This window comes from Lepidochelys kempii, chromosome 9, assembly GCF_965140285.1.
Source record: "Lepidochelys kempii isolate rLepKem1 chromosome 9, rLepKem1.hap1, whole genome shotgun sequence".
Taxonomy (NCBI): Eukaryota; Metazoa; Chordata; order Testudines; family Cheloniidae; genus Lepidochelys; species Lepidochelys kempii.
The window spans coordinates 83,695,395-83,709,101 of record NC_136388.1 but is presented as its reverse complement, the minus strand read 5'-3'; the positions used below and the strand labels follow the sequence as shown (position 1 = coordinate 83,709,101).

Sequence of the window (13,707 nt, the reverse complement as noted above, 5' to 3'; positions counted from 1 at the left end):
TATTTAATGGCTAAATCCTGAGCCCTCGCTTAGATTTTACGCAGGCAAAATTCCTACTTAAGGGCAACAAGATTTTGACCAAAAGTTTAAAAAAACAAAATCCCCCCCACCTATTGTTTTTAATCCTCTGGAGTAAAATACCATTAAAATAAATGTTTAGATTCCAAACTGTTTCTATGATTAAACTCTGAGAAGATGCAATTGAATGATAAAGACATTGCAAAAATGTTTGGCAAAATAAGCCCATTCCCCTTGTGCCTGCTATGTAGGAAAACAGAATACTTAAACTTCCTTTACCATCCTTTCCCCTTCAACAGATCAGTCTATAGTTCCCAAACTATATCATATAAACAAATACAGCTTAGCTTTTAAATGAAACTGCACGCTACCCCCAAGTAGCTACACTTAAAAAAAGCCAAACCTCAACAACAAAGAATTTTTCTCTAAATGGTCAAAAAGCATCTCCTCTGAATTTTGTTGGCTAAAGATATCACAGTGTTTTGTTAGCTAATTGTGTTAGGAGGGACAGTTCTCTGCATCATCTGTGTGTGTGTGTGTGTGTGTGTGAGAGAGAGAGAGAGAGCAACCACATCTTGTTGCTCTGTTCATGCCACTAGTGTGAAAGTAAACAAAGTGATGGAAAAAGAAGTATTCAGAAGTGGTCTCTGAAGACCGTTGGAGGTGCTCTTTTTTCATAGCTGCTGAACTGCTCACTAGAAATTGATCTCTGGAAGTTTTTCTGGAGATCACTTTCAAGGTGGTTTCTAACAAGTGAGTTCATGTTAGTTCTTTTTCCTCTCTTTTGCTTTGCACACCTTTAAAAATCAAAGGAAGATTGATAGTCCTTTATTTTCCAGAAAAACTAAGATTCTGAAAATAAGGATCCAGCACTTCCACCACATTTCAAACACCTCTTTAGATAAAAGACATTATCTTTTAAAAACATTTCTGCATCATGATTTGACTTGGAACATTAGCCACTCCTATGGAAAAACACATTATGAATAAAAACACAAATTGATTTAACCTTGTACAAATGTTACTGGCTAAAACAGGGGAAAGAGTCTTAAACTAATTTGTACAGGATAGGGAATAATATAGCCAGATAATATAATATAAAAGGAGTAAAAATGCTTGTTTTGAATGGTTAGCACAAGCAAAAAAAAAAATCTTGTTTTAGTTCTGGGAAATGATTTATAGTAATTGGGTTTCATTTAACATGTTTAGTAAGCTACAGACTATTTTGGTAACACTTTATTTTAGAAATTCCATCATTGAGTTTGTTTATTATTCACTGTAGACTCACTGATTCTAATTAATTTCTCCATTATGCATTTGAGAGTCACAGGTGCTTCCCTATGGGTGATTCTGCTTCAACATGCCAGTTACACTTGTGCTACCTCCCTCTATGACATAAGGCTACAATATATTGGTGAGATTTGATGTCCATTGAAACCCACTCTTGTGAGGAGGGGAAGGCATAAATTATACCTTGTCTATTTCAAAATTGGCCAAAGGCATTTTTTGTTAAACAATTTCTTTTAGTAATTCCAGGGTTTTAAAAATGGTTCAGACTTGTTTTTCCATGTGCCTAACCAAACCCATCTAAAACTAGTTTTTAAATGTAACATGCTAGTGGACTGGTGGAAATACTAATGTATTCATGTGGAAATCAGCCATGGAGACTGCTTAATGTCTAAAATTTACACTTGTGGCAATGCTAATGAGATAGGGATTCGCTACCATTTTGATACTGAACCAAATTCACCAACATTCAACCTTTTCCAGCTAACATTATATATAAAAAATTTTCCTTCTAGATTCTATTCTTGGAAATGCTGAAAAAGCATGAAAAGCAAAAAGCATTGCAATCCATCCCAAAGTAGGAAGTATTAGTAACCTCATGAAAATAGCTGGTTCTTGCACAATTTTCCAGTTCAGTCTGAAGCCCCACAAAGAAGTCAATGCTTATCCAAACTGCTGGGCACTTATCCAGCTAAATCCAAATTCTAAGTCTTTTGCCATTTGCCCATTGGTATAATGCACTGCTCACTTCCCCATAAGAATTTACAGCACAATCCCAGTGTGAAATGGGCCAAATCTTAGTCCCTCTGCTCATTCAGTGTAATGGAATGCTAAACTGTATCGTACTGTTCAGCCACGAGCTGACACGGTGTGTAAAATACCTTATTTAAAGCCAACCTTAGCCATACTTGGCAGACCATTGAAGGATCTTTAATGAACACATCTAATGTATATATAACCAAGCTCTGTAGCTAGTCCATATCTGGTACAGGAATATGACATGGTGGCAGAAGTAAACTAACAACAGAAAGAGAAGGAACAAAGGTTGCAGGATCTTATGAGCATGCCGCTCTTCAGTGCCACAGAGAACTTCAGCTTTGTCCATTGTGAAGGTTTATTAGTCTGAAAACAATGTTTTGCAAGATTTTGCATGGCTACCAAGCTCCACAAAGAAGCTGGAGATGTACAGGTATCTTCTTTAATTTATGCTACACGGAGTATATCTTTAAATCTTTTGACTTTACTGAAGACAGTCACAGAGATGACTATGAAAGGGTTCTGGTGCTGTGTTTGATGTGTACTTTATACCCCAGAGAAATGTGGGTTCACGAAAGAGAGTATTTTCAACAGAGAATTCAAGAACCAGGGGGCAAGGTTGAATGTTTTATAAGAACATTACATACATTGGCTGAAAACTGTGATTCTGGGAATGCAAAATATGAAAATATCAGAGACAAGCTTGTTGTTGGGTTAACATAAAAAAATCTTTCCCAACAGATACAATTAAAGAGAGACTGAACCCTAGCCACGGCTATGCAGATAGCAAAGCAGTCAGAATTAGTCAAACAACAGAACAAAAGGCAGGAGCAACTTGAGAAACCTGAAACTAGTTTAGAAACTGTAAACAGATACTGGAGTGTTAAGTTATAATCATAAAACCCCTGAGGCAAGGAGAGAGAACACCCAAGCCAAGAGGGACAAAATACAACGTACATGCACAAGATGTGGAACAAGTAATATCTCAAGAGATGACAGATGTCCAGGCAGAGGCACACAATGTAATAAATGCACGAAATATGGACATTTTGCAGCTGTTTGCTGCACCAAAGCAATCAGGGAGTGCTCATATTAGAGACAATCAAGATCCATTGTTCTGGGATGTGATGTCATATGTGATGATGGAGAGCCTGCCTGTAGAGTGAAACTAAATATTTATGGCAAGACTATTGACTTTAAAATTGCCTCAGGAGCTGATGTCATATTCATCTCAGAAGCACTTACAATCACCTTCAACCCCTCCCAGAGCTGAATTCATCTGACACAGCTGTGACTAGCCCTGGAGACATTCTGAACTGCAGGGCCCAGTTCATCACAGAAACAATTTACAAAGGCAAAAGTCTTGCATTCAGAGTGCATGTGATCAAAGGATCATAGATCAACAATCTTTTCAGCTTCAGTGGCAGCCAGGAGACTGAGAAAGGGATAGAGGAATTGATGATACTGGGCTTTTGAAAGGAGATCTAGTACAAATCAACTTAAGAGACAATGCTGAACCATATGTGTAGAAACATCTCTTCTAGAGATACCTTAGAAGAAACTAGCTGCAGATTTCAAATGTGTGAATTCAAAGGACATGGTTACCTGATTGTCATGGACTATTTTTCCAGCGATATAGAAACAATGTACTTGAAAGACATGTCACAGTGTTATCGAGATACTGAAGTGCACTTTTACTCACTTCGGTATTCCAGAACAACTAGTGACAGACAACAGACCACAATTAACTGCAGCAGAATTTGTCATTCCAAATTAAATATGATTTTGATCATATTACTAGCAATACCCACAAGCGAGTAGAGGCTGAGAGAGCTATACAGGCAGCCAAGAAAACACTACAGCAGGAAGATCCGTTCCTTGTTCTTCTGAGTTACAGACCTACACCAATGGCAGCGACTGGATGTAGTCCAGCACAACTGCTGATGGGAAGACAACTCAGAACTACTGTTCCAACTTTGGAAAAGAATCTGCCTCCAAAGTGGCCAGGCATGAAGAAAGTAGCCAAGTCAGATAAAAAGGCTAAAAGAGCGTATGAACATTTTTACCACAGACGTCTCTCAGAGAACTACTGGGTCTAAAACCTGGTGACACTTTATGTAAAATTGGATGGAGAAAAGGGATGGACAACTCCAGCTGTCATAAAGAAAAGGAATTCAGCAGTGCGATTATCTGTGATCAAGACTGACAGTGAAGAGTTCAACAGAAACCACTGACATCTCCAATTTGTTTCTCAGAAAGAGCAATCAACAAAACAAACTACAGATGGCAGAACAAGAACACAATGACTCAGGGATTCTTGACTGACCACAGCCAGTTGTTGCAGCTAATGGACAGCCAGATGACCAAGTTGTTTCATGTTCGGGTCATGTAATTAGAAAACCAGTACAATTAAGAGACACTTAACACTATCTTTTAAGTTCAGTACATATCAGTGTGATATTGTAAATGGTAGGCACGTAGAACTTAAAAGGGGAGTGTAATGGAATACTAAGATGTATTATACTGTTTAGCCACTAGGTGGTTCTCTGTGTAAACACCTTATTTAAAACTAAACTCAGCCATACCTGAAAGAACATTAAAAGATCTTATGATGAACATGTCTGGTGTGTATAACCAAGCTCTGTAGCTAGTCCATATCTGGTACAAGAACATAACAGTCTGCACTCACACACACACAGTTCATTGAATGAACTGCACTCAGATTAAAATCCTTTTGAAGTAGATTAGAACTTTTCCCTGAGTAAGGACTGCAGAATTTGGACCTAAGAGGGAAGCAAATAAAAATAGCCGCATGTAAGCTATGCCCATGCAAATCTATGGCCACATTTGGCAGTGGCGAAGGAAGAAAAAACATGAGTTCAGTGTAATGTATGTTATATAAACAACACTAGGAAACATTTCTAGCAGGGTAGGACCTGAATCTCTTCCCGCTGAAATAAATTGGTTTGCCATTGATATCACAAGGATCAGGATGGGGCTTCACTCACAACTTCTATGGGAGTTACACGACTTTTTGCTTGCACATAGTGATGTGCTACATCTCCTCATACAGTTGTAAAGTGTAATTGTACGGTGGTTACACAATTCCCATACTACATGAGCATTCCCTTTTCCTGTGTGCTACCATACGTATCCCTATTGATTATGTTAACTCCATGTCAGTAATAGTGGTTTTCAGACACAGCTCCCATTGCCAGCAATGGGTAATGCATAAGACCATTCACTCTATGGGGTTAATTATATATGGTAAAAATTAACCTATTCCTGTTCAGATTGCTTGCCATGTGTACATGTAGTAATGCTAGACTGTACAGGAAGCCCTCTTGTTACGTGTCTAGTGCATTAACCAATTTTAATCTCTTTAAAATGTAAGGTTTTATTTATACACTAATTATATATCATTTATTTAAATATTACAAGTCTTAATATTTACATTTCTTTCTATTTCTGCTAAAAATATATTACATGGCATACCATTAGAAAAAGAATGTGGAACACAAATAAGTACAATAAAGTAACATTAAAGGTGAGACGTAATCCCATGAAAGCAAGGATGTTCAGAGTTTAGGCTACTAGGTGACCCTGCTCTTGGTACCTGTCAACTGCAGACATTTCCTAAAGCCTCCTGTCTGAAAAGCACACTATTTTTTGTTTGTGGAAAACTGTCACAGTTGACAGATAAAACCTTACCTGAATTAGTTGTAAGAAAATAAATGAAAATATTTTACTAACATTGTCTGCTTACTGTATATAGCGCCTTTAATCTGAGGATCTCAAAAGTGCTTACAAACATTAAATAATTAAGACTCACAGCCCCTCTCCCCTGCGAGGTAGGTAGATATATTATCCCTATTTTACAGATGGGGAAACTGAGGCATAAAGAAGCTAAGTAACTTGCCCAAGGTCACCTAGTGAATCAGTAGCAGAGGTGGGAATAGAACCCAGGTTTCATGACTCCTGGTCCTATGCTCTAACCACTAGATATGCTTCCTCTGTAGAGATCACTTATGTAAATAGTCAAGTATTTGTATATCTACTGATGTGTTGAATTAATTTAAAAATAGAACTATCTAAATAGAAGTCTGCAAAGGTGTCTTTACTTAATTTCCTGTTTCTGAAATGGGTTCCTTAATCTCTGACCTCAATATAAATACCTCAGTTTTACTTATACTACATGTTAAATGTAATTGTGTGCTTTTGTGATCATTGGTTCCTTTTTGAGAGTGTCTCTTTGAAGAGTTGGGAGATGTGTAATTTAGGAGCAATAGCTAAAGATCTTCAAAAAAGGGGGAAAATAATAAAGTAAATATTCTTAACTTTGAGTTTCTTTGCACATATTGAGCGTTAGTGTTGAAACACAAAGAATAAAGGTCAACCAGAGCTGTGAGTGCAGAACCGATGCGTGAAAAAAGATCTACCCCCTACTACAACTTTCCAAGGAAATTCTAAATTTTACCCTCAGCCACACCCATGGGTAATCTAGGGAACGAAAAATGTTTCAATGAATGTTTAAACTCTAAAATGTCTTTTCAACCAAACCAAAAAATTTAAATGGAAAAATCTTCATTTTGGTCAATGGTTTTGGCTTCTTTGACTCAATTTTTTTTTTACCAAAAACAATTTTTTCATAAGAAAATAACATTCTTTTACCAGTTTTCACTTTTGGTTTTTATTGAAGAAAAGATTTTTTCCTCAGGAAACTTACCATAAAAAGTAGTTGGCTTTTTAAAACTGGCTTTAGTACAACTAACTCCAAGGGGTCCTACTGCCATCACTGAAGAGAAGCTGGGCCTTTTGCTTTGGCTGGCAGGTAGGAGCAGTGTGAAAGTTTTGTAAATGCCCAGTAGGGTGCTTTATTCTTTATATAGGGTGGTTCTTTGTAATAAAAGAGTTGTGTTCAATAGAAAGGCTTGATGTAATTAGCTCTCAGTTAGGGAGTGAAAAATACCTAAGCCACAAAACAAATCCCCAGAAGACCTGGCCATGGTGGCGCAACATAGCTCTCACCCTCAATGTAACTTTACCATAGATCTTTGTGTACAGCACTCTCTTGTTATGTTAAAATGCATCGGTTCCTATCTGTAGGCACAGCAAGGCAAAACGTCTAATGCTGGTTTCACGGATGGGGTTTGTGTTGCCAGAAGTCACTATTGCATTCTGTTTATGCACTGCTACAGAGTGGTAACTAGCATTGTTTGATGTGTGAACTGGCTGACACAAGAATGCTGCAGTTGAACAACAGGCTGGAATCACGGCCAATAGCAGTGTGCTCACTGTCCTGATGGAAGTAAAACCCCTTTCACACTCAGAGAGCCATGAACCCTGATTGTAGCCTGGTCTCCTTGAGCTCAGCTGATAGAATCTGCATTTTTTTGACAGGTTTCAGAGTAACAGCCGTGTTAGTCTGTATTCGCAAAAAGAAAAGGAGTACTTGTGGCACCTTAGAGACTAACCAATTTATTTGAGCATTAATCTGCATTGCCATCCCAGTAGTGATTTTTATTCTTTCTTGCTAGCCAGGGAACAGCACTATGGCTGGCCAGCCCTGTTCAGAGTAAGATTCATAAACTACAAAGTGGGTAGGTGAAGCATGAAGTGATTTCAGACATCTCTGCCTCCAGCTAACTGCTCTTTCAAATGCTTGCATTCCTAGACAAATGCTCGGTCAGCTTGGTTTGTAAATTTTCAGAAGGTGCTGGTTCTGGGGTGTGGGGATGCTCCTTTCATTATTCCCTTCAATCCACCCTGAATACCATCCTGGTGCATAGCTGGCTTTAGGGTGGGAGTATGAAGGGAGGCTGGATTTGTTAATGAATGAGCAGCAACCTCCCTCTCAGCCTGGGAATTTGCACATTTTCGTTGTGCAATACCATGTCAGTGCTTTGTTCCCCCTCACAAGAAGAGAAAATGTAGGGTCAAAGATAATTCAAACCACCTTGTAAGCATGAGAGCCTGAAAGCTGTTGAGCTGATGGTGAAAAGTACTTTTCAACTTGACTAAACTGCAGGACAGGCTTAAATATTTAGGGCTGAATTATTGCATAGGGTTCAAGTAGCATGGCCAATGGAATTTGCAATCAGGGCCTCTACACCAGTGGCTCATCTTGCTGAAAACCAGAGCTGGCTTAGAGCCACAAAGTCCAGACTGAGTTGCATTGAAACTCTCCAGAAGGCTTGCGTGCTGAGACCCAAGGTTTTGTTTTGGCCCATAATAGCGATAGAGGCTAGCTGCGAATTTCAGATCTACATCTGTAATTTCCTGAAAGCTCTTGGGTCTAGGAGCTCAGATTTTTGGTTTCGGCTCCTCCAGATTGAGATGTGACCTCATTTGTAACATATGGGTGCCCAAATGAACCATCTGCCATAACAGCTTTCCTACTGGCAGAGAAACTGGTATTTAATAATCAGGCAAAATGTGTCATGCTTTGATGTTTGAGCTCCTCTTCCAATGTTAAAACAGGAAAGGAGCTAGTAACAGGGAGTCCCTGGAGCTCCAGCCACTTTTCATAAAAAATGTGTGTCACCCAACAGCAGGCTCAGACGTTTCCAGTGTTATTACAGTAAATCCTTCTCCAAACACAATCCACAGCCATGTGCTCTTAGGACCTGATCCTGGAAGTCTCAATTCCATTCCCTTCAGCAGGAACTGAGCTAGCTTAACACCTCATAGGATCAGAACCCTGAAGATCACTGCCCTGAGCTAACCAGGGTAGCTTTCTTTTAAGGAAATCTGTGCATCAAATCATGGGTGCCACTTAATCTGTCTGTCTTTCTCCTGGGGAGAATACATGCTGCCCCATGTGCTCTACTGAGCACCCTTCTTGAGCCACTACCCGCTGCACATTCAGGCCCTGATTTAAGCAAATCACTTAATACCCTTCTGAAGGTCTACTTCCACCATGATTCCTATAAGAAAGCTACTGACTGATAATGGCAAGGGAGAGAGGTGATTGGTGCTAGACTACATATCTCAGCAGCAACAACCAAGTAAGTTCTGTTATCAAGCACTGCGTTATCAGAATCACCACCTTCATCAACTGTAGGTTGTATTACATCCCTTCCCCTTTGTCTGTGTGTCTCCTTAAGACTGTGAAGCTGTTTGGGCCGGGGACAGTACCATCCTTTATGCTTATACAGTGCCTAGCACACGGTGGCACTACTGGAAACAAATAACAAGGGATAGATACGGCCGTGTTCCATTTTGGTTCATCTAGAATAGAAATTGCATGGGCAAAGTTCAAGCTGGTATTGCTTAGCCTGGTTTTAAGGAATGCAATTAATGAAACCAAGGAAGATGTTCTTTCTTAGAGCTTGATAGCACAGCAGGAGATCAGTTTTCTGCCTAAAACATTGTACCATCCAGGACTGAAAAATCTGTAGACAACAAAAAAGGTAAGGCAGCACTAGAGATGGGCTCAAGACACAAAATTCAGATCTGAATTTCAAACAGCAAGAGATTCAGGGTGGCTCAGATGTGGGGCTTTGGTGCAATCCATTACAAAGACAAAGGAGCCATTTGTAAAATTCAGACAGCGGGTTGTAGTTCAAACACAGGCAGGGATGTTTGGATCCTCGATTGTGGTTCAGTCCCATCTTTATGCAGAGCCCTATAACTATGCCAGTCCGTCAATTTCTCTTTCAGTGTAAAAGGAGTACGTAACTCTACTTCTAATGAGAGGGCCAGTGGATTACTAAATAAATGTAGCCGATAAATGAAAAATGAGATAACTATAAGCAGAGCACATAACTTAACAGGTGATAGTAACTGGCTGATAAACTTCTCTCATTTCAGAAATAGTTTACATTGAGACTATAATGTACAACCTTAAAAACACACACAAATGAAATAATCAGAGGCTGTATTGCTTAAAAAAGAAAAAGGCCAGTTATAACTGGAAACCAGTTTGTCTCTTAGTCTCCAGTTAAGCTACTTTTCATTAGCTGGTACCATGGACCAGTGAATTGAGGAGAATGTGCAACATACAGCAGGAGTGGCTTGAGCAGGGGTCCATGGGTTCAACTGCACTCACGGAAATCAGGCCCAGATGAACTGGGATGCACTGAGTGCAGTTTTTCAGGGCCCCCAACTCAGGTTTGGCCCTGCTGCTCGTCCTTTGTAATGGAGGGGCGAATGGGACAAATTTGAGTCGGGGGTGGTGTGATCTGGTCCACAGGTTCACAGAACCATTCGGATTTTGTGCCTGCCATTGATAGTACAGGGAGTGACTCACCCACCCTGGCCAAATCCAGATCTCACTTTGGATGACGCCCAAGGTGACTGGGTCAGGGATACCGCTCCCACCAGCAGCGGGCTGGAGTTCAAGGAGAGGCTGGACCAGTCCCCAGACTGCATACAGGGCAAAGGCCCCCTAGTCCCCATGGAGACGGAAACAACCCCCTAGGCCTGGGCCCTCTTTGACCTCCCCCATTCCTGACCCCTCCCCGGGCCCATTTGACTCCTGATCTCCTCCCCACCTCCCATCCCTGCAGGAAGAGCAGCAACCCTCAAAGGCCTGGCCCACTATGATCCTTCTTCTGTCTCCCACCCAATCCCTGCACCCCATTGAATCAGGGGGTAATATCTGACTGACATCCAGTGAACAACCAGATAGTTTGGATTAGGAAAGAAACTGTACAGGTCTTTTACTCTGCCACCAAAACGTCTGAGGTTTATGGGAGCTGAAGCTTCGATCTGCATCAATAAAAGAACCTTGGGATTTACAGTAAGCGCACACAGGCTAAGCATAGCAATTGGTAGGGAACATCAGTCTGCCCTCTGCTGCTAAGTATTGAACATCCTTAAAATTGGCCCAAACTGGTAAATAGTTCAGCATCAGTGAGTGTAAAAAAAGCAAATAAAAAAATGTGGTAAAGGTGGCTATAAAACAGGCTAACATAACTAGAGTTCTACACCCGATGCTAGGGACCGAAAGGGAATCCTGACTCTGAATCATCGGTGATAGCAAACAATTACAAATATTTAGCTACGTTCTATAGCAGGTGTTTAATAGCTTTACTTATAGCCGAGTTGTAATATGATCTTCCTGCCCATCTTTCCACTGGTTTATAAGCAAGTCACAGGTCTCTCCCCATGAGTCAAACACATCCTCGGTGGAGTCTATAAGTTTGGAATTAGAGGAGCAAATATTGGAAGCACAGTGAAGAGAGCTGGTACAAACCATAGGGCATTCCTTGCTCTGTCCTGTAAGTCTCATGTTCCCACTGTAGTCCACCTCATTGAGGTTAATTTCACTTTTGGAACAGTTCTCTTCTCTCTCTTTTTCGATCTGAGAATATTTCATGTCTTGCCACATGTAATGCGGCTGAATAACTCCGTCTGAAATAGTGTACATAGGCTCTGAATTTGGTTCAGGCACATGGCCATTCATCTTAGAGAATAGGAGACCCAGCCTCTTGAAAGACTCTTTCTTGGAGCTCGAAAGCCTCTGAACCCTATTCCCATTTCGGACGAAAGAGCGCTTATTTATTCCGTTGCTTTTTGGCTTCTCTTCCACAATTTCGATCCCCGACATAGTTTTAATCAGAGCGGACACATTGAAATCTTTTTTCTTGTTGGCTATATTGAAAGAAACACTCTTGGCTTTAGCTTTTTCTCCAGAACTATCCTCGTTGTTTTCATCCTTTTGGGAGACCTCTGTGCTGCTAGTAGAATAACTTCTCCTCTGGGGTTTCCTGTTTCCCAAGAGGTCAAGGACTTCATAGCGAAAGCTAGATATGTCCTGCTTTAATTCCTAAGGCAAGAGGGAAAATGAGTTACACTCAGAAGCTTCATCTGGGACATGAACGAATGATTGTATTCCCCTGAGAGGAGTGTTCAAAGTTATGCAAATGTCTGATACCAAATCACTATGTACAAGAATACCGGATAAATCTTTCATTATTCAGTGGCTGAAGGAACATTTTAGTAATTCTGTGCCTAGAGAGAGAACCTCTCTATGTCTCTAACGGCTACTAGGCCAGCCCTCTTGACACCAAGAAAAAAAAGGAATCATTATTTTTTAAAAACCTAATGAAGATGTTCATGCAAGGGGTGAATGGGGGAGAGGGGGCTCTGCTGAAATTTACAAACATTAATGTGACTCTGTCTTAGTTGATGGGCCCCACATTTTAACTTAGGTGACAAATGTCACCTAAAAGCTCTTTGGGGCTGACTCCCCTAGAAACTCAGGCATACTAAGGAAATGACATTGCCTATCTGTCACACACATGCTGTAATGTTTAATCTGTTGATTATCATCTAAGTCTGTCTCTTCATGGCTGCCTTTGATTGGTCTGCTACCTTGCATAATTATATTCCTTGCCACTGGTGTTATTATTCATGCACACAATCTTTGGTCTTATCTAGACTAGCATTTAAAGATGTGATGTTAAATGAAGTTAGCTCAATCTGATTAAACACCTTCTAAAATCCTAGTCCAGACAAACCGATTGTACTTTAGAACATGCTAAACTGCTAAAGCCTAGACGGAACCAGAGGGTGGCAGGGACCCTGCCTGCTCACAAGAATGCACATAGACATACATGTCACAGGTATGCTCAGCACAAATAATACTGAATAATCCTTTCATCAGTAGCTCTCAAAGTGCTTTACAAAGGAGGAGGCATCACTTAGGCCATGTCTACACTACCCACCGGATCAGTGGGTAGTGATCAATCCCCGATCGCTCTGCCGTCAACTCTGGAACTCCACCACGGCGAGAGGCGGAAGCGGAGTCGACGGGGGAGCGGCGGCCGTTGATTCCGCGCTGCGAGGACGCGAAGTAAGTGATTCTAAGTCGATCTAAGATAGGTCGACTTCAGCTACGCTATTCTCGTAGCTGAAATTGCATATCTTAGATCGATCCTTCCCACTCCTCCCCCCCCAGTGTAGACCAGGCCTTAGTGTAGCAAAAGGAATTGTTATGAGAGGCAACTGTATTACAGAAAAATGGATTACCTTAAAATTTTCTTCAGTTAATCCCTCGTTGGTTTTGGAATTTCGTATCATTGCTGCAACATATCTTTTCACTAGATTTCTGATCACTTCCTGAAACATAAAAGAACATGAATGATTCAGCTACCTACTTATCGAGGCCAAACAGTGCAGTCTCATTGCGTTTTCACTGTCTGTGATGTCTCTGTCCCACTGTTTGCGGAGTCACAGACCTGCCTTTGGTGTTGAAAAATGGGGTATGTTCTTTCAAAATAATGAAGCATTATAAAGAGTTATAGATCTTGCATCTTGAAAGTTCAGAGTTAAGCATAAGTCAAAGTCCTGTACTAGTGTTGTGTGTATGTAACAATGCTTGTGTGAGAAGAGAATTCATGTCTCAGCCTTCTTAATTTGACACATAACTTCAAGCCACTTAACTTATCTGCCTTGCTTTCCCCATTTGTAATATAAGGATAATTACTCACATTGTGGGGATAATATGAGTCTTAATTGGTTAAAGAATGTCAAGTGCTTTTAAAGTTTCAGTACAAGTCTCATATATTTGCCAGGTATTATGGAACTGTTAAATATGACACTTGGAGATTTGTTTTCCCCACACTCATGAGTCATGGACATCTCCATAGCTAAACAAATACATCTGCTGAAGAACAGCCAAAACTAGATGGATTCATT

General features: G+C 40.4%; 1 protein-coding gene across 5 annotated transcripts in view; it reads right to left on the bottom strand.

Annotated features, from left to right (window-relative positions):
* Positions 1-10,707: 10,707 nt before the first annotated feature.
* The window catches only part of TRPC5 (transient receptor potential cation channel subfamily C member 5), a 139,688-nt gene continuing 136,688 nt past the window's right edge, over positions 10,708-13,707 (bottom strand). For all 5 annotated transcript variants that reach the window (XM_073361164.1, XM_078854247.1, XM_073361160.1 and 2 more), the window contains exons 10-11: positions 13,039-13,128; positions 10,708-11,833 (exon numbers count right to left, since the gene is read on the bottom strand). In XM_073361164.1, coding sequence (XP_073217265.1) covers positions 11,099-11,833; positions 13,039-13,128 — 825 coding nt within the window. In that variant the 3' untranslated portion in view covers positions 10,708-11,098. The remainder of the gene's footprint in view (positions 11,834-13,038; positions 13,129-13,707) is intronic.